Source organism: Hippoglossus stenolepis, chromosome 20 (genome assembly GCF_022539355.2).
Source record: "Hippoglossus stenolepis isolate QCI-W04-F060 chromosome 20, HSTE1.2, whole genome shotgun sequence".
Lineage (NCBI taxonomy): Eukaryota > Metazoa > Chordata > Actinopteri > Pleuronectiformes > Pleuronectidae > Hippoglossus > Hippoglossus stenolepis.
In genome coordinates, this window is record NC_061502.1 from 10,560,588 (window position 1) to 10,587,679 (window position 27,092).

The 27,092-nt window shown below is 42.6% G+C and overlaps 1 protein-coding gene across 12 annotated transcripts; it reads left to right on the forward strand.

The window, feature by feature from the left end:
• Positions 1–90: 90 nt before the first annotated feature.
• Positions 91–27,057, forward strand: map7b (microtubule-associated protein 7b). 12 transcript variants are annotated; one of them, XM_035143963.2, is made up of 20 exons: positions 91–301; positions 13,782–13,946; positions 14,076–14,153; positions 14,805–14,968; positions 16,437–16,554; positions 16,966–17,067; positions 17,461–17,571; positions 18,203–18,298; positions 19,620–19,739; positions 21,084–21,256; positions 22,235–22,377; positions 22,603–22,853; positions 22,959–23,109; positions 23,194–23,353; positions 23,444–23,548; positions 23,636–23,686; positions 23,781–23,814; positions 23,968–24,079; positions 24,289–24,467; positions 25,243–27,057. In XM_035143963.2, exons 1-20 carry the CDS (start codon positions 106–108, stop codon positions 25,251–25,253), a joined length of 2,520 nt encoding a protein of 839 aa, XP_034999854.2. In that variant the 5' UTR covers positions 91–105; the 3' UTR covers positions 25,254–27,057. The 12 variants fall into 12 exon arrangements, with proteins under 12 accessions (XP_034999854.2, XP_034999855.2, XP_034999856.2 ...); XM_035143964.2 differs by having other exon boundaries at positions 22,238–22,377; XM_035143965.2 differs by having other exon boundaries at positions 21,108–21,256.
• Positions 27,058–27,092: the final 35 nt, after the last annotated feature.

The following is a 27,092-nucleotide window of genomic DNA, read 5'->3' on the forward strand; positions in this document are numbered from 1 at the left end:
GGGGACAGCTAGAGGCCTGTGTGAGTTCTGTGAGGGTAAAACAAAAGGTATGCAAAGTTTATTCTGCAACTCTCACGTGACGTGTGGTAATGTTAGCATGTTAGCATGTTAGCTTGCACGTCAGCCGGTGTCCTCACCCCCACCTGTCCGGGGGAGGGTGTCCGGCCCCGGGCTGAGCTGGAGGGATCAGTCCGGCGGCGGCGGCAGGTCGCTCCGGTTCCTGCCTCTGATCCCTCTCAGCTGACGTCAGGAGAAATGGCGGACCTGGACGGCAGCGACGCATCTTCTCCCGACTCTCAAGGTGAGTTCTTCTCCCTGTAAGGAAACTTTTTAACTGCTTTTTAAACAGCACCCAGCTCCATTTTAACGATGCGGGCTTTTATCCGTGCTCCGTGTTGGTTGTGTCCGTGTTTGAACGGCGGAGTTACCGAGAAACTCAAAGTCCCCGGAGCCGGTGTGTCGGTCACGGGAATGGGATTAACTTTCCACCGACTCACCCAACCGGTTCTTTCACGTCCATTAAACACGACCTGTTGCGTAAACTGAACATTTAGTACGTTTTACTTCGCTGCGGTTGATGGTGGATGTGAACGAGCTCCTCAGACAAAACACCTGTTGCTGACATTTTGTCCTTCTCCTGAAGTGACAGGTGAATGGAAGCAGAACGGGCTCAGGGGGACAGCAGCTAGTTTGGTTAATGGCTTTGACTTTTTTATATAATATATCTGTGTTGTCCTCAACTTTTCTACAACACCACATGACCTGGGTCACAATCTGCACATTTACAGGGTAAATGACTAATAATGACAACTCATATAGCTTCACTGACATTGTAAAATAAATGTGAAAGTAAAATGGAGTTTCTTTAGTTTAGCTTATGTCAATATTTATGAAATTAATTTCATATTAATTTTATTACTATTGCTATTTATTATATTTGTATGTGTGTTGATTATTTACATCACGATCATTGTTATGGGACAAACCATCAAATCAATATTGCCAGAGGTGTTGGAAAAATCATAGAAATAAGAATAGTTAAGTATTTTTTTAGCATAGATGGGGAAAAAACAAACAAACATATTTTGTAGTTCATTATAACCGGGCTCAACATTTGAAGCATGTTTGCACGTTTCATCTGTGGCCACTCCTCAGTTAGCAGATGTTTTACATCGGGCCGTAAACTGTTGATGCTCACTTCAGTGCTACAGCCTGCTTATTTCTGATGTAATGTGTTCATTTCTATGGTTAATTCTCAAAGCTTAATGGTGGTGGCTTATGAAACACTAAAATGTTCATCAGTGCTGTGGGTGTCCAGATGGCAAAGCCCAAAATAGTTTATTATGTGGTAAATAACCTCACACCCTTGTTGGTATTAGACGCTCTGTTGGAGAATTTTGTAAATTGCAGGTTGGGAAATATGCTCATAACACTTTTTTTTAAAGGGATTCATAGTGGAAGTCATTGATGTGAGCGGAACTCGTATTGTTACCTTCACATTGTTTCTAGCGCAGTTTCAGATACATTTTCACACCAGGTTGCAGCTTCTCTCCAGGGTCACCATTTGTCTCTTTCTATCCCCCCCCATTATCACCCTCCTTCAGTTTCCCCATGAAAGCCTTGATATCTAGTCTGTACGTCCAATATTTTCCACTGCTGCAAACTCTCAGCATCCATTTTCTATCACATTGTGATTTCAGGCTTCACAATCCTGTCGCTCGCTTTGTATCGGTACAACTTCCTTTCAAATGAATTATTTATCTCATGTTCCCATGCTGCAGTGAGCTCTACAAGATGCACAATCCACTCACTGCACAACAATGACTCTGGCTTATGTGTTGTGATCACCGTATCCTACAGTACATTCTGTGATCGTCCCGCAATGTGCCTGCGTAAAAATACTTCTCCCACAAGGCAAAACAAGTTTATTATCTCCTTGCCCATCAGCTGACTAATGAATTCCACAACTGGTTTTCTACTGACAGCAAGTTGTCAGGTGTCAAATCTATTGCACTTTGTTCCGACTCCTTTCAAACAGGATGTTTACCTTTTTATTCTTCTTCAATTTGCCCTCATTTTAATGACAGACAACGTTTACACATCTATCATTTCACCCTGCCGACATCTGGCCTACAGCCATTTCTTTTCTTCAGCGGAGACACCCTTGAGATGTTCTCCGTACTGAGCCATCCAGTGCTCTGCTCCTTGTTGCAGCTGTCCTGTCGGTATTCACAGTTGTACTTGCCTTACCTGCAGCCTCTGTTCACCTGCCATGATGATAATAGTACCCATCCTGGAGGGCTGTTTGGCTGTCCCTCACTCTAGTGGAGAGGTACAGCTTTCTTGACTGTACTGGGCTGCTCTGGTGACGTGACGGTGTTGGGTGGACCCCTCTGTTGGGTTATCTTGTCCCCACAAGGTACTGGGACTGAACCCGGTGAAGACCACTATATTGCGCTGATGATATGTCTTCTACCCATTTTTCAACTTTGTAGTTGCCCACACACAGTTAACTATATGATACAAACATGGGTTAATGATTAAAAGTGACCATTAGGCAGATGATTGTTATGCGGCCATTAAATCCATCCGGAATTGTATCATAAAAGCAGTCATTGAGAAATTAATTCCAGGTAACTCGGGGCTCCGATTGATTTAGTGGTTTGTGGCCTGAAGGCAAACTAATGCACTATAAAAATGCTGTGGAAATGCGTTATCTAATTAACATGTAAATAATCACATATAGCCAAGACAGTGCTGTTTCAATTAGCTTCTCTGCTTATAGTATGAGAAAGCTATGTTATTTCTGTTTCATTTTATGTTAAGAAAAATAACCAATAAGAGTACAGTTTAGGTACTAGATCAATAAGCACTATCAGTGTGTTGAGTTTCAAGTTATATTTGTCATATGTAAATGAACACGATGAAAAGTGTAGGACGATACGGACAGGTCAGCTCAGCAATAAGAGCAATGTCACAGAAAATGTAAAAGAAAAATATATAGAAATTGAATAAAAAGATACATTTCAATAGAATAGAGCTCAATATAAATCAAATCAAATACAATGCTATATAAAGAGTGTGAGGATGCAAAAGGAGTAGTAGTATTGTTCAAATCTTAAAGATGCCAAAATAACTCCACACTAAATCCTGCAACTGCAATAGTTTCATTGTTTCTGATAATCACCTGCTGGAGCTGACAAAATGACGAATACAGCTGTTTACCTGTAGATTCAGATTTATTATTTCTAAACGTAACTGTGGTCACAATAGTTAATTCGTTCCCATATATCTGTGTCTCTCACACACACACTCAATAGGTGTGAGAAGGGCGTGTTGCCCAGCCTATCCGGTTAAAGTCTGGGTGTAGGATTACTCTGTCCTGCAGGGACAAAGATCAGATTGCTCTTTGGTGAATATGTGTTTGTACAACACGTGCTCCCTGAGGAGATGAGGCAGCAAGTCTTGTCCTGAGGAGCTTTATATATTAAATATCTCTGATAATTATTATTAGAAAACTCAGACTGCTTGTTTGCAAAAGTTACTGTAAGGCCAGCTCCATGGTGTTCACCTGTCTTGTGTTTGAGCAAAGGTGCCCAACACTCGTTGTGTCATTTTGTCACTCTGATGTTTTGAGCCGCAGCCTCTAAGACGCTATTAGATTTCAAGCTGTCATACAGGTTGTTTAATCTCTGTGTGTATTTGCTTTGGTAGATGTGAGATAAGCAGATGCAAGCACACACCACTAGCAAAGGTTATTCAGGCTGGTGTTTTCGTTGTAGTTGAACAGGCCTTCAATAATAAGGCCTCCAAAAAGTGTGATAACTTCCTCTTTTTAATTCTCCCTCCTTGCCATGGCGGCTGCCTTGTTTATGTCTTTACCAGGGTCTTTATCTTTAATATCCACTGTAATGTTTTGCACATACTTGAAATGAAAGTAAAACATAACTCAGAGTACTATAGTAGCAAAGGGCTGCAACTGAAGATTGATGATTTCCACCATGAATTAAATTGTAAATTATGTCTATGATAAATTGATTAATTATCTGTATGAAGTATAGACTGACATTAGATAAGATAAAAACTTTATTGATCCCATACCTGGGAAACACTTACAGCAGCAGATAGTCAAAATGACAAGAGTGAAAAGTATAAAATACAATAAAACCCCTTTACTTCAGGGGGAATATAACAGGTAGAGAGATGTACTTGAGTGAAGTGCGGTGGCACAGGAAGATGTAAAGTGTATTTCTGCATTGTTTATAAAGAAATATTGAAATAAACATATATGTATGCATATATAGACTGATACAAGTATATAGTCAGACATTAAGACCTCTTAAATCTTCTAGTTCGTCAGAGTGTACTGAAAATGCTGCTTCTGCTTCACTCATGTTATATTTGTGTCCCTCTGTCTTAGCAAAGACCAGTCAGACATACACTGAAGGTTTTTTATATTATATACAGCTTTATATACAGCTGTGGTGGCTCTTTAAGAGAGGGATGGGGTGGAGACATATACCATGTGCTGCTCGATGAACACACCCCTTCTACAGATGCTGCTCCAGTTGTGTGTGTGTGTGTGTGTCCTCTCATTAAAGCGTGTGTCCTCTGCTCTCTGGCTTCCACTCTCCCACTGCGTCACTGGCCCATGTGCTGCTGTTGTTAGGGAAACCTGTCACTGGTACCGGCTCAGCTTCCACTGCTGAATTCTCACTGAATATTTTAACAACCCTGCAGCCCTCTGTCTAAAGTCTATGTCTGCGTTTGTGCATTTACTGTACAGCCCGTGCATGTGTGATGCAATTCTTTGGACAAGTTTGCAGTTACAGAAAAGATCTAGCAAGCGAGCGTCGAGCAGGGATTAGAGGGCGGGGGGGGCTGCTGCAGCAACAGTAGTGACAGAAGCAGCAGCAGCAGCAGCAGCAGCATCTCCTGAGGAGTGAGGGAGTCAGGAAAGGTACAATCCTTCCAGCTCTCGGCCCGAGCCAGTCCTGTGGATTAAGTCTTCTTTTCTAAGCCAGACTACAGTAGCTCATCCTCAGACTCTGTCGCACTCTCTCTCTCTCTCTCTCTCTCTCTCTCTCTCTCTCTCTCTCTCTCTCTCTCTCTCTCTCTCTCTCTCAATCTTTCACTCTTTTCACCATGCCTGGCACTGCCATCGCAGGCACTGAGGATATGGCACAGTGAGCTTCTGTTTGTCTCATTCAAACTCCTTTCTTGAACATCACACTGTACTTAATTCTTTGTTCATCATCATTTTCTGCCATCTACCACATTTTCATCATCTATTTCTTCTATATCTCCTTCTTTTCTTTCCATCCTCCCTTTCTCTCTTCCTCTCTGTCTCCTTCCTGCTGTCACAGACAGGGCTGCAGTGTGCAGCCTGGAAATTAGCTGTTAGCGTCAGCTATTAGCCCGTGGCACTCTGCATCTTCACTGACAGGAAGGCTTTTAGGGGTGACCTCGTCCTCCACCATCCTCTGTGGTCCATCACAGACCTGCAGCCCCCCCTAACCCATCCACCCAATGAGTGCAGGGTGCCATGGGCAGGGGGCTGGGTGAGTTAGCCAGGGGCTCGAGGGTTAGCAACAGGGTGGGTGATGCCAGAGAGTAAAAGAAGAGGACAAGGAGGAGGTACAGGCGGGTGCTCGCAGGGCAAGTGGAAGCTGAGGAAGGGAGGCAGCCGCTCGGCCATCCCCGCACTTTTCACCATCACTGAGGAAGACGAGGGACAGAAGCGGAGAGATGCTTGCAGAAGGAAGAAAAAAGGTACGGAGAGGGAAACTGAAAGATGAATTTGTGAGGTTCGAGTAATTTGTGCTGTCGAAGCTATTGGTGTGTGTGTGTGTGTGTGTGTGTGTGTGTGTGTTAGTGAGTGATTGAGTGAGTGTATTATCTGGGACAGAGAGGCTACTGGGATGTTTCTCTGGAGAGTCACAGCAGTGGACAATTAAGCCTGATCTGAAATTGTGGAGCGTGTGTGTGTTTGTTAACAGCTTTAGTGAATGTGTTGAATAGTAAGGAAATTATTGTATTACATGCCATATCTGTGTGTGTGTGTCTGTGTGTCTGTGTGTGTATTTGTTCGCTTGCTGTTTGTATATGTGTGTATGGTTTGCAGTTGCAGAGGATGTTCAGCCATCCAAAGACAGGTGGCTGACAGGTCTGATGAGAAAGCACTGTGCGTGCGTGCGTGCGGAAAGTAGCTGACAGGTCAAGATTAGGTCAACACAAGGGCAGCAGATGAGTGAAGGTGCAGTCCGCCTCACACGTGTGTGTGGTTTTAATGCATCAGTAAGGAGATCAGTCAGTCAACTGGTAAGCGAGTGTCTGCAGTCACTGCAGGGATAAAAAAAAGCACATTCACTTTTAACTCCTCTCTCATCGTCTTCGTTCTTTTGAATGGAACTTCAGGAATCTTACAGCTTGTGTTTAAGTTTCTCTGTTGTCATTTATCCATTTACTTTTTCCTTAATTTATTTAAAACCTTGGAGCTGTGGCATATTTCCAAGGATACCTGGTGTCAGGAACCTGACTGGACAGAACTCTGCTGCTATGAAAACAGAAAACCTATATCCTCAGTAATGCTGTTTTACTGCTGTGCTTGGAAGATTTGATTCAAGTGAAATTTTGATGATTATTTCTTTCATGAACCTTTCATTTGTATGCTTTTCTCTCTTTGAAGTTATATCAGAAGCTTAAGCTCATATAACAGATTGATTGATTTAAATCAAAGGACTTCTTTTGAGCTTTTAAAGGTGTAAAATGTTTTTGTTGATAAATGATTTCAATCATATGGATCAAATTGAGTTTTTAATGAAATTTGTTGTTAAGTTATTTGTATTTGTCCTTATTCTCTAAATTTGTCCTCTCAAATCTATTTGGGAAGCAAACTCTAAATTTATATCAATATTGTTTATCATATCAAAGGTTCATAAACACTTTTTTTCATTAACAGTACAACTTCTTAAAAATATCCCAAAGTTACAAATTTTCAATATAGGATGTCAGCAGTTTCTATCATTTATGGCCCTTTTTTTGTAAAAACCTGTTGTCAGAAGTGAGTGAAGACACCAGACATTCCCACAAGGATCTGAACTGAAACTTTGAAGTGTCATGTGCAACGAACACAGACGGATGTGTCATAAAGTAGCAGCCACCCCTCTTGCACCTGTTATCTAGGCCTGTAGGGCCTCTGCTGGCCGGAGCTTAGCGTTTAGCTTAGCATTAGCAGCGGCTAATCCTCTCAGGCTGCAGAGGAGGCAGGAGGAGACACACAGCTTGCTTGCCTGCTACCCACTGGCCCGGACAGCACAGCATTAATCGCTAACTCTGACCATTTAATCTGACTCCCAATGAATGCAGATAGATTGGGGGTGGGGAGCGTGCACACACACACACACACACATACACACATACACACACACACACTAGCATGAGGGGAGGGAGGGCCAGATTAAACAGTCTCACTCTCTCTATGTCTCACTCTCTGTCTCTTTTACACACACACACACACACACACACACACACACACGCGCGCGCACACACACACGTATACATGCACACACACTGACAAAAGGATGGGGGTTGGAGAGACCACAACCTGGCTCACACTAAGTCGGCTCTCAACAACAGTGACACCGACAACAACTGACCACTGCCTCCTATTCCCTCGCTGCTTTCCCTTTTACTCTGGAAACAGTTGAGCTTTGGGTGGTCACTTTTTCGGTTTTGGTGGAATTTCGTCTTTTGCTATTCCCTTCACCACCCACTCCTCACTGCACCATGGACTTTGGATTTGATCTTATCTCGCGTTGTGTAGGATGTTGTCAGGAAGTAGGAACATTGATTCTTGGAGTGGGACACTAGCCGGAGGTTCAGCAGGTCCCATCCTGGGATTGACTCTCTTGGAATCATGAACCAAAATCCAGGTAATGACTTGTGCTGAGACATGGTGAATCAACAGTGATTGAACAGAATGCAGGGTGACAATGAACACAGGTGTGCTCCAGTATGTAGGTATCAGGATAGTTTTGTTTTTGCTTTTGCTTTGTACTCTAGCACACTGGATTTGAAAAGACAGTTACCATGAGATTAAAATCATTTTACACTTTACAAGACCTACATTGTTAACCCAGTAGGGATTTGACCTTAAAGCCGTTGCTGTATTTTCAATCTGTCCTTGAAAAACATATCTTCTTTCTATTGCTTTGGAGTTTGTCTGCTTCTTTCATTCAAATGAGCTCTTCGCTTTTTTGTTTTTTGGAAATGTGTGCAAACATGGCAAAAAGGTGCTCAGGGTCTTTGGAGGTAGATTTTATATTTCATCATTAGGATCTATATACACTATACACCAAATTAAATTGGCATTGGTTTGTTTGCAAAGGCTCTTAAACAGTTGTCTAGTGCACATGAGCAAATATACTCGCTGCCATTCAAGGTTTGTTGTTTAATGACCTCTACAACAGATGGGTCAGTCTGTGAGATGCAGACAAAACTGCACCAGGAATAAAACAAACACATTAAACGGTGGAAACCTCATAGGTCACAGGGTGTATTCATAGGTGACACTCCTATGTAAATTAATTTGAATTAGTTCAGTTGGACACCTTGTGCAAACTGCACTGATCAACACTGAATGTATCATTTGTCATATCGCTGCTATATTGCCTGTGAAAACATGATGTAGGAACAGATGAGAGGGCGAAAGAAGAAGGGACGATGTAGAAAAATGAAACGAGGCCAGTGACCCCTTTTTGGCTGCTGCACTAGACAATTTGAGGGATTGTGTGAACTGTATGGAACTGTGGACATAAATACACGGGTACTTCTTTCCTGCTGCATGACTGTGATATGAATTTCCACTCGATTTAAGATTCCTGCATGTTTCAGGGTTTGTGAAGTATCCTCCGATCTGTATTTCTTTTTTTTCTTTTCTTCATTTCTCTGTCATGTAACCCCATAGCTTAACGATTGCAGTCCAGATGTGCAAACAGCCTCATCTGAGTTGCAGGATGCCCTTTGATTGCCTATATGCAGAGTAAACTTCCAGTAACTGCTGTGTCTGGGATATGCAAAGCTAAAACGGGCTCTATGTCCACAGACTTGCTTTTAAGTTAAGTGCCGCATGTGAAGAACTAAGCTGGGATGGCTGTTGTGTTATTAATGAGTTGTGATGTCTGGGAATTTTCATCTTTATTTTGATGTAGTATGTGCATATGTGCACAGGATTGAGTATCCCATGTTTATGCAAAGACCATTGCCTTTAAGTAGACCCATATTTATGCTGTTTGCTTGTTTACACTGACACAAACAAGTTGGCATATCGTTGCACCGGTGTGTGTGTGTGTGTGTGTGTGTGTGTGTGTGTGTGTGTGTGATTTGTAACGCCGACCAGTGCTCTGGAATCAGAGGCAATACTAACACAACAGCGTCGTCTGTGCCACCATCACCATCATTCCCTTTTAACACAGACATCGATCCGACTCTGTGGCCATGTCCCTTGCTGGCGTGAAGATAGAACAACAATGTCTGTCCCATTCCGTGTTTGCACCCTTTATACCAAACAGTGAGTTGGGAAAAAGACGTAACAGTCCCACCTGGAATACGCTGTGTTAATAAAGCCGAGTCTTTTCTACTCTTCTGCACAATCTGCCCTTAAGATAAAGAAATCATGATTATGTGCAACTTTTCTAAAACAACCACATGCTGGTCACAGAATGCATGATACACACAAGTCATCAGACCTGACACGGCATCATTTGACATCCTATAACTCACATATAATGCTTTATATCAGAATTCAGCATGCATCAAATGTGCAAATATTTTGAAAAGTTAACATCTGGCTGTTATAAAGTGACAAATATGGGTAATGTGAATATGGGTCACTTTTTATATTGCACTGACCTACTGCACTGTATTTACACATAATACACACACCTGTTTATTACTGTTTTTTGTCAATGTATCACATTACTGCTTTCTGCTCCAAGTTTCCTACAAGAATCTTTACCGCCAGTTACTGTGGAAGTGGCTATTTAAACTTTTTTTTATCAATCATAAAACATTTTACTGCTTTTTTCTTTTCTTCCTCTCCATCACTCATTACTTCCCTCCATCTTGTTCTCCTCTTCTTCTTTGTGCTTTTGTGTCTGGATTTTTTTAAAGGAAGGAAATAGTTTCTTCTTTGTGTGGCTTGAGTTTCTCTTTTCATTGAGGTGCTTCAGTTCAAGCAGTGGAATTAAATGAAGTGGTTCTGCTCTCAGCCTGTCGTCCCTGGCTTATTGTGTAGTTTCCCTCTCAGCCTGTCAGAGCGTCTTCTACATCACTCTTCAGACGTTAAGTAGCATGAAATGAGCTCCCCATTTTGTCTTTTTAATTAATGTCCATTTGACTCTCATTCAGAGTTAATTTCATTTATACTGTTACAGTACTTGATCTAAAGCCCATTCACAAATTCCAACTTCAGATTTTTGGCTGCAGGACATTATCTGAATCCTCTCTCGTGAGCTAATCTTTTGTTTGAGAATGATTTTAGGTGAAGGAATAGACAGACTAGACATTATTGTAACCTGGCCCAGCCGAACCATGCCTGTTTTAACAATAGCCATTATGAAACCTGTTCCAAGGCCGGTGCACCTGAGGCTGGATAGTTTTGTTAATACTTGATTAAACTCCTCTGTGGCTGTCCCACAGTCTGTGACATGCAATACCTCTGCAGCTATGACCTCACGTCTTTGTCCAGCGTGTCCTTTGTGACATCTGAATGTGTTTGGGTGGAGGCAGCACCGACAGTTTGGATTTATTTTCTGTAAACTTCACAAACCACGAATTCAAATGATCGCACCTTTCTCACAAAATCTCCATTACGGAACAAGCTCCGCATGCAACAATGAAGGCAATGAAATACATTGAAATCCAGGGATAAGCTAGGAAGTAGATCTTGAGTTAACAAATCTTTTTTTTTAAAGTCTTTGGTCCATCATAGACCTTTATCTGTTCCTAGTGAATTCTGTTATTAGAAGTAACTTCTTTTTAGTTTTTATACACTGATACATTATATATCACCTGCCTAATATTTTGTGGGTCCCCTTCATGCCACCATAACACTTCTGACCTGGAAAGACACAGACTCAATAAGACATCTGAAGGTTTCCTGTTCCACCAAGACATTAGCATCAGATCCTTTTAAGTGAGGTCAATTTGCAGGTTGGGACAGTCCATTCATTTGACTTGTCCCAGAAAGGGTTCTCTTTCCTAGCATTCGTTTCGTGTCTCACTATGGAGAATCACGATTAGGATGGTGAAACATGTCAAAGTAACATTCACATGAATGCCAGGACCCGAGGTTTACCAGCAAAACATATCCCAGATCATCAAACTTCCTCCAACATCCTCCCCTCTTCCCATAAAACATCATGATGCCATCTCTTCCTCAGGTAAACAATGCACACACACACCTAACCATCCATGTGAGGTAAAAGAAAACGGGTTTCATCAGACCAAACAATCCTCTTCCATTGCTCCATGGTTCAGTTCTGACTCTTGTGCCCATTATAAGCACTTTTAGTGATATACAGGGATCAGCATGGGCCCACTGACTGGTCTGTGGTTACAGAGCCTTACATACAGCAAACTGTGATACACTGCGTCCTTGCAGCTTTCTACCATAGCTGTGTTCAGCAATGTAAGTTGCACTTGCTCCTCCGATGACGAGGATCTAGCCTTTGCCCTCCAGGTTAATCACTGAGCCAATTAATGGGCCGTCCTTCCTTGGACTACTGTTGGTAGTTGCTGGAAACTGCATATTAGGAACACTGCACAAGACCTGTCATTTTGGAGAAGTTCTGACACAGTTTGACTCTCGTCAAAGTCCTTCAGATTCTTATGCTTGCCCAATTTTTCTTGCTTCCAACAAATCAACTTCAAGAAGTGACTGTTCACTTGCTGTTAAATACGTCCCACACCAAGTGTCATCGTACTCTGATAATTACTCCTACTCACTGAAACTGTCCTTTTTCTGTCACGTTTAAATGCAAAGTGCACCCAAGTGCGTTCATTAAGGCTCAAGAGAGTCAACTTGTAGCACTGGGTATGTTACCTGTTCTTTGTTCGTCTCTTCCAGAAGCATCGTTAGTTACCCAACTGAGCTAACATAACAGCAAAGAGATAAAGATGCCATGTAGAAACAAAGTGACAGAAAAATGTAGATGAGGGTGTGTGCCTGGTGCTATTTCAGGTAAAGTTGATCTGTTTCAGTTTGTCAGTTTAGTCTAGGTCAGAGGAACTGGTTTAATTTGGTCTTCAACATTCTAGGACACAGTGGTCTCAGTGGAGACTCAAATCCCTCTCACTCCTCACTGTAAAAAGAGCAGCTAGTATCCAACCCTGTGTATAATGGATCATGTATGTTGCTGCATGCCTGATTTATTTAGCTGTCACAAAATTCTCTTTAACATTTGCCACCATAATACTTTTTGTCCCTAGGTCCTTGAATAATTAAGCCAGCCTCCTCCCCAAAGCACAAAGGCTTGTGCATGTTTTCATTTTGGCACATTTCAGACAGGCCCATCTGTTTCTGCATCAAGCCCAAAGTTAAGCTGCATGTGCGTCTGTGTCCAGGAGGCTGACCTGAAAGTGCTGAGTCATCCTGAGCCTGATGGTGCTATTAATCAATAGCTTTAGCTCTGAGCTGACTGGAAACAAGGCAACACACCGGGAGCACTTGAGAATACGTGATATATATAGTTTCACTACATTTAGTTTCCTGTCAGAATAAACTGCAGAGCTTGGAAATATAGAAAATACGGCATGCAGACCTCCTTTCTACGTCTCTATCATTTGTCATGTGCAGCTTCTCTTTTCATTGCGTGCTGTTCAAATGCCTTCACACTGGCGACAGTCGAGGACAGAGGCATTATGTTTTCGTCTGTCTGTCCCATTCTTGTGAATGCAGGAACACCATTTGGCAAAGACATTCACTTGGACTCAACAATGAACTGATTAGATTTTGGTGGTCAAAGTTCAAGGCCACTTACGTTCTTGTGAATGTAATATATTCCGAACACCCAGTGGGAATTTCATTATATTTTTCACAAACTTTTACTGGACTCAAAGATAAAATTATAAGATTTTCAAAGATCAAGGTCACCCTGACATCACATTACATTCACGAGAAAGTAAAAGTATTTATTGGCAGATTAAGTGTGTGCAGATTTACTCTTTTGTAAACCTTGTATTCGAAACCTTTTTGTGTTGCACCTGTATATATTTTGCCTGGATATACACACATTGACTTCCTCAACTCTGAAGTCTAGGTCACTAAATATACAAATATATTGCCTTAAAGACATAGAGAAACAGGGATTTTTGTGTGTAGTCTCATTAAAACAAAACAGACGTGTAGTTGGAGAGACATTTTCAAACTGTTTGCTCTGTTCTCTGAATAAAATAGATATGCCAAAAAAAGATTTTCACCCAAAATTGGCACCAGAAATATGGAATATAGCTATATGGTGTTTTTAACTGGTGTAAAGTACACCATGGATACTGTGTAGTGTGCTGGAGAATAGGCTTGTTTAAATGCTGTGTGTGTGCTGAGCAGTATATGCGATGCATTCAAGGCATTGTGTGATGTTGTATATGCTTAATCATTTTGTGGAGCAGCTCCTTTTTTAATTTGATTTTAAGACACAGTTTGTTATGGGCACACTGTCCTGTGGAAATGCTGCTGAATTACCTGTAGTGACACTTTTCTATGTTCTCTTTCTCTCTAGCTTCTTACTCCCAGTATAGATCAGAGGATGGCACAGTGTCATCAGCCACCCGCCGGAGCTCCTCAGGCTCTGGGCAGACCTACACTCCCACCCCTATCCCCACTCCAACCCCAAGTCACACAACCATTGGCAACAGCCCCAGTAACAATGCTGCTGCCAAAATGGGTAAGTCATGCTGGTATACAGGGAAATATGTCTGTCATGTAAAAATTAGACATAATCCAGGATTGTCTGTCTTCACCAGTCTGTGTACACTGTTGTTATTCTGCTGTTTAATTGTTGTTTGTGCTGCAGACTCGTTACTCTTCAACAAGATTGACGAGAGACAGAAGTTGGCCCGTGAGCGCCGGGAAGAGCGTGAGAAACAGAATGGTGTGTGTATTCTGTCACCTTGTGTGTGTGGGGTGGGGGGGGGGCAGAGTTTAGACTTTACAATGTGTAAGGGGGTTTTAAATGCTCCCTCATTCCTTTTTTTGTCTTTCCTGCGAACTTTCACGACTGAACTTGGAAACTTGGTTGTTAGCTATGGTCAAAATGCTTGTTTCTCTGGTTGTTACATAAAGTCTTGGCCAAAGCCCAGCACCCCCGTTGCCATGGCACCCATGTTAGATAATGGGTCAGGCCATTGGACAACTTTTAGGGACAGTTTTTTTTTTTTTTTAAAGTGTGTTCTTGTATGTGTAAGTGAACAACATACTGCAGTTTTCGGGAATCATGGCCAGTTTGTCTGTTTTTAGTGTGTTTGTGTACAGTGGTCATTCCTCTGGCCCCAGCTGAGGGGCAGAGGGATTTGCTTTGTGTTGAGAGCTAAAGCCGAGTCACATGATCTACAGCTGACCCATCACACTGCTGCTGTAAGCCTCTGTGTGTGTTAGTGTTCATCTGGCGTGTATGTGCGTGTGTGTGCGCACGTGATTGTGTGCACTAGTATGATTTCTTTCTGTTTTTATGATGTGAGCATATGTGAGCACTTATGCATGTACATCAAATCATTATCTACTGTGTGGGGGTGTCACGCCTCAGCTGTCAAGGAGGTGGAGTGGCAGGCACGTGAGGAGCGAGCCCGGCAGCACTATGAGAAGCACCTGGAGGAGAGGAGGCGAAGGCTCGAGGAGCAGCGGGTAAAGGAGGACAAGAGACGGGCTGCCGTTGATGAGAAACGACGGCAGAAACTGGAAGAGGACAGGGTACTGACACACGTCATGTACACACCTGTGCATCCACGCCTCATAGAAACACACACACACACCTCCGAGTCTGACATACTGTCATGCACCAACTTCTACTAATATATCCTCAAGAAAAAGCCACTAAATATCTGAATATCTATTTTTAGTAAAACATTTACATGATCTGTGCCACTTCCTTCATTACTGAGTTGGAGTTTGAACTCTCCTGCTGTATCCTGTCTGCACCCTTATTTCCTGTTTTACTCACACACCAGGTCATAGACTGGAGTTTCCTAATGTCTGTGTTGTGTTGTCACCTGTAGTGTTGTGACATAATGTTTTAAAGCTTCAGTGTGGGTTGGATTTTGATAGTCCAAGCTATAAAATACAAATATTTTCAAAGGCTAAAAGTCCTGGATGGAGGTGAGGTGAGGAAAGCATGTGGCAAATATCATGGCTTAAAAAAAAATCATTAAAACACTTTTTAAATGTTTCCAGTGAGAAGTTGGGACGTTTTGAATTCTTTTAAATTTATGTATGAGATTTCTTTATGAGTAATGTTTTATTAAATTAATTGCAGGCTTCTTATTCAGTAGTTAGTGTCTCACTTTACAGTGAGTTGGAATTCAGGCTTTAATTAGGTCATTGATTTAATGAACCCTGGGACATTGATAAGTCAGAAACCCACAACATGATTCTGACGCAGTGCAAGTCGACAACTTTACAGTTTGAAAAAATCTTTAAAAAATCGAGTCCCTGTGGTCAAGTGATCGATCATGTGATCACAGTCTCCTTCGGCCTCAGTGTTTTACGAAATAAAGGCAAAATGTGATAAAATTCTTTCAAAAAACTCTTTACCCTTAATCTTGATAAGCTTTTGCACTTGCGTAGCTAAATTCTTACATTTATGAATAAAGATTTTGGAGGCAGATAGCGAAGTAAAAAATTTCAGATAATTATATTAGCAGATATATGTATTACAAAAATTTGGCAACGAATGATGTCGTTATAAAACCTCAGTGACAAAGAAATGTAATTGGATTAGTTATATGTTAGAGTTTAACCTTATACTTTTTCTTCTATAAATAAAAAGAAAACCCAAATACAATCATAATATATATATATATAAAACTTCAATTAATCTTTTCTGCATCATTTCATTTCTGCAAACATAAAACCTGATGTCAATACAGGTATGTCTGTGAACGATTGTTTTTACTGTTTCTTGTAGGATATTTAAAAGCAAAAGATTTTGGACATTACAGCAGCCCAGAAAATGTCTTCTCTTCCTGGATTCTGTAACATTTCCAGATTAAGATAGACATATACAAATTACATTTTAATTGTAATTACTTCCAAGTACAGCTACAACTGTTCACACAAAACAAGTCTCATCCCAGTTGACTAAACATGTCCATTCAGACCAGAATTGTTCCAGTGTTTTGGTTTTTTAATGCTGATAATGTCATTTATCTTCTGACTGAAGGTTCGTCATGAGGCAGTGATGCGTCGGACGCTGGAGAGGAGCCAGAGAACCAGGCCGAAGCCCATCCGCTGGTCGTGGGGAGGGGCCCTGAGCACAAACACTCCCAGCACACCGGCCGGTACTTAAACACATCACACACTAACACACATGACCTGCACAGACTCACATCCCTCTCCCACAGTCATTAGAGTTTCTTGGACTCATGTGGTGTGAGAATTTCAGCTTTAGTGAACACTGTTGATATCTCATCTCCCTGATGTCTGGCTGCGAGCCTCTTGTGTAAATATGACTGCCTGCCTCTGCGTGTCAGTATTGTTCTGCCATGTTTATATTTGAACTTTTCAGATCCACTGCGCTCTGTTGTTACTGCTGACTCACACCCTGCTCCACCTCTCTGCCTCTCCCTCCCTCTCTCTGTCTCTCCCTTATTCTCAACCTCTGCCTGCCTCACTTTCTCCCCCTTTCTCTCGGATCTCTCTCCTCTCCGCTCTTTGTCTCTCTGCCATTGTCCTCCCACCTCCTGGTCCAGGTTTTGTCGAGTCGGCTTTCCTCTATCCACTCGACCTTGCTGGACTGGAGCACATGCAGAGTGCTTTCAGTCTCTACCACAGATACGGAATGACCTCCCAATGTGAATATTAAAGCACTGTCGGTTAGCTGGCTAGTGTTAGGTGGCTACTTTTCAGCACAGTGGCATTAGTGTAAATGTAGGCCAATATGAATGGCACGATTAGTGTGTGTTTTATTTTTCGTGTAGCAGACCAGTTTGTCTTGAAGTTTTCAAAAGCACATCTTCATTCATTCAAACCATTTAGTCTCATTTTAGATTAAAAAAGACCCATTGAGCACTAATTCATGTTTTAATATTATATTTAATATCCCTATTAGTGACATATTTGTAGTTTTTTCACATCTGACGTAACTAGAACTCTTAGACTAGAGTAAAACTGTCTCCAGCTCTCTTTCTCCTCTCTGTCTTTAAGTCCTTCATTAATTTGATATCATTATGCTGCTCCTTTGTTAGATGGTGACAGGCGGTCAGTGTCCACAATGAATTTATCCAAACATGCAGACCCTGTGATCACCAAGCGCCTCTCATACTCCTCCGCCACACTCCTGCACTCACCAGACCGAGGTAATGAAAACTCCTGTGTTATTCCTCACATTATTCACACGTGATTATCTGCCTTTGACTGCATCTAGTGCCATTGTTTGTGTCTGTTGTACGCTGGACTCTTAATTTATCGTCTTGTAACCACTCATTACTGTTTTCTTCTGGTTACTCTTATTGCTTTCTTGCCAAGAATTAGATGACAAGATCAGTGTCTGTATGGTCGATATGAAGGTATATTCAGTGGATAGTTAGCTTAGCTTAACATAAAGACCAGAAACAGGGGGAAACAACTAGCCTGGCTATGTCCAAAAGTAACAATTTGGCCTAGCACCACAAATTCACAGGTTATCTCTTGTTAAGTCTAAATATCTCAAGAACACCTTGAGAGAATTTCTTCAAATTTAGTGTGAATATTCACGATAAACAGATGAAATATAACATGTTAATAATTGAACTTTAGAGGTTCTGGTAGGTGGGATTTGTTACTGTTGGACAGAGCCAAGCAAAATCTTAACTCTGGTCATCAGATAATCGACTGTAGCTTCATATTAAACATTAATTTAAAAATGTCTGTCTCTTAAGTATGTATGCATTAGAAGTGATATTCAAACAGTTTGTCATGTATCCTTTGATGTTCGTATGTTGCTGACAGGTTTACAGATGAGAACAGCCTCCTCCCCTGTCATTAACAAAGCTCACTCCAAACTCCGCCTCCATCAAGGAAAGACCAACCCGCACAGAGACACAGGTGTTTTCTGGGAAATTATTTGCAACGCGGTCCCTCATTTAAGACGCATCGGACTATGTCACAAAGCAAAAAGATCATGGGCTGGAAACACAAGGAATTCCAAAAATAAATAAACAATAAGTCCTCTGCCTAATCTCTGAGTGAAATCAAGAAAACATGGATGATAATGAAATGTTCTGCGCCATTTAATGGATAACGTTTTGTCTGAATAACCTTGAATTTCGACGTCCTGCTCTTACAGAAGGATGTGATCTGAGATTATATTTAATGTCCAAACTCGGCTAGCAGAATGTACTGTATGTGTATGTGTTTGCACTTGTGTGTTTCATCAGAGGGATCAAGAATTCCCCCTCTAGCGTGACCCCCTTTCTCTAATCCTCTGTTGGATAATCTTTTTGTTTTTGTGGGAACGATTTTCATCCCAGCTGAAAAGATCGGCACCCACATTTCCAGGGACGTGTAGATAAAGACACCTCAGAGGCACACTCAGACAGACACTGGGGGAAACTCGCTCAGTTACTGGGTGGTGCATGGTAGACCCCATTCAGACCTGGTATTAACATACGTCTTGAGTGATCAGATCACAAGTGGTCAGTGTTAAGTTCCGATCACAAAAAACACATTGGGAGGTGGTCGGGGACGCATGTGGCCACATTCTTTTTCGCTGTGTGAACACAAATGTGTCCTGGGCCACATATGAAGGCCCAAAATCAAATTCCTTTGCCCAGTTTCCAGCCCAGTTGTATCTTTGCTCATTGTGAAACCTGCAACCTTGATCTCTGCTTCATTATCAGCGCCAGCAATGCTCTATGTTTTGCCTGATAAACTCTCCTTTGTCTCTTTTAAGTGGAAAATCTGGTTAAATTCATTTTTGCATCCTTCCCACCCAGATACCAAGCACTCTGCATGGCCAAATATAAGTTATTTGCATCAAAGCTTTCAGTGCTTTTCGAATCATTTGCCAGATTCATTTGCAGTGAAAATGCAGATGCAGCTTGTCCTGTTTATTTTGAATGCTCTCCTTTGTGTTTGCTCTTGGTTGGGGCTCCACTTCAGGCTCTTAGCTTCCGCTCCTAATTCACAATGTGGTGCATGCAGGTGTAGGTGTAACATAACAGCCTGTTGTGCATGGTTACGACTTCATTTAAGCGCTTGCCTTCACTGCTGTGCAATGCGAGGGAAGACGCTGCAGCTACAGTAATAACTCATCATTTATAATCTGCCGTGACTGATTTCTCAGGGTAATCAGTGGGCAGTTAATAGCTTTAGTTGTCGTCAAACCTCAAACATTACGTGTGTGTGTGTGTGTGTGTGTGTTCAGGCCTCCGCCGTCTTCCATTGACGCCATGGGAAAGCAATGTGGTCAACCGCCTGCAGCAGCCGACACACTCCTACCTGGCCCGCAGTCGCAGTGCCATGAGTCTGTCTGGAGATCAAGCAGGTAACACACACACACACATACGCATCCCTCACAAAACACCCCTCCTCCTGGCTCATGTCGTGAGCGGAGGACGTTCATGAACACACACAACACTTTAAAGCTCTGCTCAAAGTATTTAGGCTGTTTAATCAGATTTGGAGGGTCTTAAAGCATTATACCGTCTGAAACTTTCTTCACCAGCCTGTGTCAGGCACTCAAAGCTCACACACACACGCACATAGGGGTAAGTAATCAAATAAGCTATTTAGGAGGTATTCCACTCTTGATATCAATCTTTATTTCCCGTGTGTGTCACTGTGGGGACATTTTGGATGGCACATCTTCAAAGTTCTATTTGAGAGTTCAAACTTGGTTTTAGGGTTAGGTTTAGGTTTGACTTGGGCTGACACCCAGGCGTTACTGGATGTGCGACACGTGTACATCGCGGGACGTCTTGGTTTTCATTTCGGCGCCCGTGTTATTAGGTCAGAGCACCCACGCTGCTGTAGAAGCTGTAAGCCATGCTGATCTTCTCGAGAGTCTCGACTATTTTCTCTGTGTGCCGCACACAGTTCATTGCAAAATGTGAAAGTGATCAATCACCTCAGTTTCAATATCGAATATGACACAAACATAATTATTTGAATCACATCCTGTACCTGTTTCAAGGAGCAGGAACGCTCTGTGTGTGACAACATACGCAGCCGTCATAGGCACCCTGTATGTTCTGGTTGAACTCTTATTTCTGCCTCTCACGCTGACATACTCCGCAACGTCACTCCCACTGACCCACAGGCAACACAATCACACTCTTATCTTTTTTCCCCCTCTCTACTGCACACATTTAAACAGTCTGTATTGTGCGCAGTGTGTGAAGGTGCACCTGCTGCATGTGTTTGGCTGTTTGCTCAGTTCTGTGTGTGGTGTTGAGTTTAATGTGATTCAGTCTGAAAAAGATACTATTAACAAAGTCGATGTCTCACAGCAGGAAATGTGCAACATAAAAAAACGTATTCTGCTTTACAAGTTGTTGCATTTCTATGTCTCAATGTCTAATCAGATTTTTCAGCCCTTATAAATCCTTCTCTTAAAGCCTGTTCTTCCAGTCGGGAGCACTGACGTCTTCTTTCTCTTCTTCTGTTTCCTCCACCACTTCTTCATTCCTCTCACACCTGCGCTCGTCTTCCCAACACCTCCTCTGCTTCTCTCTATTCATTCATCCGACATCCTTCTCCCTCCTTCCTCTCCTTCCTACTATTTTACTGCCATTTATCGAACCCTGTCCGATGTTTCACGACTCCTCGCACCATCCCAATCCATTACTGTCCTCAAAACCCCAAACTCCCACCCCGTACATCACCATAGCCATGCCTGTGTGTCCTCGCTCAGTGTCTTGCCAGCCCATGGGCTCCATGTCCTTCAAGGCCCTGCAGGCGCAGCCGCTGCCTCACTGCCGCAGCCAGGAGAGGAGCCTCAGCAGGGAGACGGCCTCGTCCTCCTCCACCACCCCACGCCGGAGGACGACCGGAACCACACAGGTAGGTCAGGTCATTAACCTGCACAAATAGAGCTCAACAGCCTGGTTCCGGAAGTAAAAATCCCTTTCATTTATATGTACATACAAGACACGAACTACAATATATTGAAACACTATATCAACAGCAAGGTTTGTGTGATTGATGTTACAATTGATATGTTTGGTGACTAAATTAGATGTTTTTGTGATCATTCAACTTTTCTTTTCTTCATTGCTGCTATTAAATATTTATATATATTCCTGTTACCCTTTTCTTTGTTTTTTATATTGTGCTCAAGCACAGAAGTCATGCACTACATTTTTCTCCACATCTTTATTTTATGATGCTGTTCCAGATCAGTCAGACACAATATATCAGCGTATCTGTTGAACGCACACTCGTGCACGTACACAGACACACGCTTAGATAAACGCCACTGCATCCACGGTCCATCTGTCTGCTGCTGTCTCACAGCTTATGCCATTAAGGTCTTAGAAGGAGGGCATCTTCTGCACTATCCCACACACTGACCCACAGACACACCAGACACAATCCAGTCATATGAAGCTGTATGTTTGTCGTGTAATGATTTTTATCTTTATACGACTGTTGATGTCCACACAGTGCTAATGTTTGGTTCCCTTTACGTCAGACTTCCATCATAAAAAATTGAAAAATGGAGATAACAACCTGATGATGATCCACCGACTGAATTAGTTGATTTTTAATGGATGTAAGAGATTTTTCTGGGCTCGGGCTCGGTGATGCACGGCTGAAGGAAGGTTTTTTGAGTCTAATCCTTTAACTAATCATCTTCTGCTGCTGTCACTGGGGCACCTGGGTCTCAGCACCGTCTGTACCACCTGATTACTTTGAGTGTGTGTTGCTAATGACATTTCCTTTATGTGCTATTCCAGTGACGTTATGGTCGTGGCTTACCAGGCTCCTGATTGAGTGAAAATAAATAATGATTTGTTTCCTCTTCATCTTGTGCACCAGCAGCGAAAGCACTGTGACCATGTCAGGAAGTCCTGGAGCAACCTGTCACTCCCACTGGTCCCCATTGTGATTTTCCCCCCCAGCAAACGCTCCTCTTCTACGGGCAAAAAGATCAGTAAAACGACAGCACCTTCTCCTGGCAGGTAGGAGAACTGTTTTTATAACTGCTTACAGCACAAGGACCATAATCAGTTTTGTGACAGATCGTAGTTCCAGCTTATTTAGAGCAGGAAGAAGGTGTAACTCCTTGATCGGGCTCAACACAGGATGGCTGGCAGTATGTGAAAATTGGTGATTCTTTGACTAATGTCCAATGTTCACCCATGGTTATCAGTGTGTAGACAATTGCAGCTTTTCTTCCTGCACAGGCCTCCACAGAAGACACCAGGGCGTCCTCCGACCCCCAAGCTGCTTAAGTCCCCGGGGGCAGAAGACCCCGGTAACCTTCGGCCTTTCAGAATCTCACACGAGAGACCCCACTCCCCGACACCAAAAAGAGCCCAACCCCAAGAAGAGGAGCAGGAACAGGTCCTCAGCCCTCCTCAGCCGCGACCTCAGCCGCTGGGTCAGAACAGGACCTCGAATGAGCAGCCGCCAACGGCACCAACAGTTTCCAGCGGTCCGTCGCTACTCTTCAGCCACTTTCACATCCACATTATCATGCAGCATGGATGGTTAACGTTTTGAAATACACACTGATCAAATCTTAATTTATGTCTTCCAGAGAGCATAACCAGTCCTCCAGGGCAAAGACTTTCAGCAGGCACCACAGATCCAGAGGAGGCGAGTCGTATCCTGGCTGAGAACCGGCGGCTGGCCCGCGAGCAGAGGGAGAGAGACGAAGAGCAGCGCAAGCTACAGGAGGAGCAAGCCAGGTACAGTATGTCTATGATCTCCCAGTGGAGGATACTGAAGCTGTGTGTATGTGCATCCTTGACTTTGAATCATTTCTGTTACAGGTTAGCAAAGGAGGAGATGGCTCGCCGAAAAGCGGAGGAGCGAGTAAAGGAGTCTCAGCGGCAGGCGGAGGAGAGGAGAATGAAGGAGGAGGAAGAGAAGAAGGCAGATGAAGAGAGGCTTGAGAAAGAGAGAGAAGATGCAGAGAAACTCCAGATACAGGTCAGAGAAAAGGTACAAGTGAAGTTACAACACCCCCAAGAAATCTGTTGATCCTACAACATGTTTTTTGTGTTGGTTTGTGTGTGTTAGAAAGAGGAAGAGGAGTCTCGACAGAGAGAGGAGGCAGAGCGAGTGAGGCAGGAGAGAGAGAAACACTTTCAGAAAGAGGAGGCCGAACGCCTGGAGAGAAAAAAGGTGATGCAGGTTCTCACACACACACACACAGTTTTCATAATAATCCTTGTGTACAATGTAAAAGATCTTTGTTGTTCTCATCCCCAGCGCCTGGAGGAGATTATGAAGAGAACGAGACGTTCAGATGCACCAGAGAAGGTAAAGGTTTGAAGAAATGTGGCTTCTCACAAACTGTGGAGAATCTTTGTTGTTGTTGAGTGTCCATTCTCTTTTTCTCACGTCCCACCTCTAGAAAGTTATTCCGAGCAGGAATGGAGACAGTGCAGGTCAGTGAAAACAGATTTTTCCATAATCAAACCTTTCCATATTTATTTTTATAATTTAGAAATTCTTTAAATAAATAGTTCCATCTACGCTGGAGTAACATCTGTAGTTGTTGCCATGATGGTGTTTCTGACTGCTGTGTCTCTCATCATCAGCCTCTTCTGCTCCGTCAGCAGTGATGACAACACCGACACACAACAGCAACGGTCAACAAACTGAGCCCAACCCAAGCCCCAGCACCGAAGCACTGAGCCATCCTGACCACAGGTTGTACGCCAGCAACACGACAAATATAATTAATAATAATATCATTTGTCACATTACTGTTATCTATGATTAATATGGAGCAACAGGATTTCATCCCAGGCCGGCTACGAGTCTCTACTCTATTCTATTTCTGTCAAAAATAAAGCCAAATAACTTTAAAAACAAGTGCACTATTTTATTTCTGTTTCATCCCTGTTTCTGTTTCTCAGGGAGAACGGAGATTTCGAGGAGGTGATCGTACTGCCTTCACATTCCAGGTTGTCTCCTCCTGAGGGAGAGGAGCAGCAGCAGCAGCTGGAGGAGAGAGTTCCTGTCATAGCCTTCAGGGAGAACGGTCTCCTAAAGCCTCTGAGTGGAATAGAGGAAATATCAGCCCAGCAGGGACCAGGTCAACAAACATCCTCTTTCTGCTTTGCTTTCTGGTCCTTTTCTTTGTCTCCCATCTGTTTGTCGGGTCACTGTTGTCCACTCTCACTGTGATAACGTTGAAACTTGCTGCTTAGTGTTGGTGTTGATCCAGCACCTGAGAATAGTTGCAGAGCTGCTGCTCATCCTGTTAAAACTATAAAGGCAAATTTTTGCTCAACTTTAGATTCTTAAACGTATGGAGCCTTGTGTCCGTACTCTACGTTCATTTTGTTTTCTGAAAGCTTACGGAAAACGGATGAAACAGACGAAGAGCTGTACCCACAGGAAATCGTGGGGGGGGGGTGGCACTGTAGCGAATAGCTCAAGCGAGACAAATTAGACACAAGGAAGAGATTTCACTTTTCTAGGAGAGACTCAGGTGTCTCTATGGTGTTACTTCCCTCGGCCTCTTCCTCAAGAGCGACTTTATCAAATCACAATCTCCTGTTGTCTGAAACTCGATTCTATGCTGCCCTCTAGTGGATGATGGCATAATGCGTAACAACAATGCCATCGTAAACAAACCCTTGAAGTATGTGGGAAGTGACAGTAAAATGTTAAGAAGGATGTATCTCTTCAAATTTTAGCTAAAAGAAATCGACATTACGAAACAGACAGAAAGCTAGTGCCTCACTAACTAGCTTTCTGTCTGTTTCGTAATGTAGATTAGTTTGGACACTTTTGAATTTGAAGTTTTCATGAGTGACCCAACACGCAGCAGCTGATGTGTTTTTCCCCGTTTCTTTGGTTTTCAGATGTTGCCTGATTTCCCCCGGTGAGGCCGAGATGATTCCGCACCCAGAGAGAGACAGGCAGGGAGGAGGTCAGAGTGAGAGTTGGAGAAACAACAGAGCTGCCGGACTGAATCCAAAGGAAGCACTCGCAGCACCTGGAGGTTTGACTCTCTCAGTCCGGCCCGCTACAGCAGAGCACGCATCCCAAAGATGGCGTCTCCCAAAGATCTCCCCTAAAAAATTTTTTTAAAAAAAGCATCTCCAGAGAAAAGTTCACTTTTCCCTCGACAAGACTCTCTGGGGGAACAGATTGTCTTTCTTTCTCTGACCACATTTAGACTCGGCCATAATGTTTGTTCTGTGTACAGCCCCAACTACCCCTGAGTGCCCTGAAGCGATGGAGGGCATTGAGCGTTTCATCTGAGTGTGTGTGTGTGTGTGTGTGTGAGAGAGAGAAACTTATAGTGATATAAATGAGATCAGTCGTGATACTTGAAGTTGTTTGTGTAGAACATACTGTAATCAGATTGACTGAATCAGCACAGGGACGTTATATCTGGACCTCACACAGCAGGATCAGAGCAAGAGCTGGGATGACATCAGTGCATGATGTTGCATTAAGACGACAGTAAAGGTTGGTGTCATGTAAAATATATTTTGCTGTGTCTATAGTGTTTAAAATTAGAGGTTATTATTGGGGCAGCGTTGGAGTATCATGGAGTTTAAGTTAAATTATGAAAACACTGAGGATTAATGTGTAAACTACAGATTTCTTTTGTTTAGATTTAATTGCTGTACAGATAAAAATGTGATTCTTTGTTTCCTTCTCCTATCTTTGCTTTCTGTTCAAATTGAGAGAAAAAGAAATCTGCTCTGACGTCAAGTCCTGCCCCTTTTTGCTTTTCACGCGTTTACCCCGTCAAAGCCGGAATCCTCTGTCTTGTCGCAGTCCGACCGAGGCAGGTGAGCAGCGTCCGAGGAGCACGCGGTAGCTCAGCAATCTTGTTTCCGAGTTCGCCCTTTATTCTGAACGAGCAAGGAAACTAATTTACTTCTGATGTTAATTTTGAAATAATCTCATTAATTTGATCTTTTTTTTTTTAATGACGAAATGCTGCTAATTCTTGACGTTCCTTTGCCTTACCGCATTATAGGAAGAATGAGGGGTCTTGTCTATACTTGGAACGGAAATTCTAAATATGCATTCCCGGTTTGAGCTTTTGACATTCTGCCCACAAACTCTCCAGTAGCTTCCTCTTCTTGATTTATGTTGAAGTCTTAGAGATCATGATGAAATGTTATGTCAGAGCTGTAATGTCAAATAACTGGGTCTTTGCTACAGCAACAGGAATGATTAAAGGGGGGGGGGGTTCTAGTAAAACGCTGTTCACTAATGTGATCTTTGTTTCCATCTTTTTCATAAAACTTGTTTTTGGTTCTCAAACCTTTGCACTTCATTCCCGCTGTTCTAAATCTTGCAGTACGACCAAACTGGAAGGAAATTTAAGAGATTATCCACATCTTGGCTGACGTTATGGTTTCAGCCTGTGGTACATAGCATGTCGTTATCGCCATAGAAACTTGACTTGACTTGCAAAGAAACTGCTTTAACACGAGCAACATCTCCTCTTAAGTATATTATACATATATATATCATAAATTGTGTATAAAAAGTTGATCTATTTTACTAAGACGGACCATGAGGTTTTGGAAAAGTCCTTTACTTCAGAGGAGACAGGGCTGTGGGATAAGATCTTTGAACCACTGTAAAACTGAAATCTTTGTACAACTGTTCAGCTGTGGCAGGAAAATAAAACTTTTTGAATTGATTACCTATTCACTGATGTGCTCTTACAATTATTTGTTTTTTT

Coding starts and splice junctions, on each gene's coding strand:
- map7b (XM_035143963.2), top strand. CDS start 106: ATGTTAGCTTGCACGTCAGCCGGTGTCCTCACCCCCACCTGTCCGGGG. Junction 14,154..14,804: donor AGAGCGTGAGAAACAGAATG/GTGTGTGTATTC, acceptor GTCACGCCTCAG/CTGTCAAGGAGGTGGAGTGG. Junction 22,378..22,602: donor ACAGCACCTTCTCCTGGCAG/GTAGGAGAACTG, acceptor CTTCCTGCACAG/GCCTCCACAGAAGACACCAG.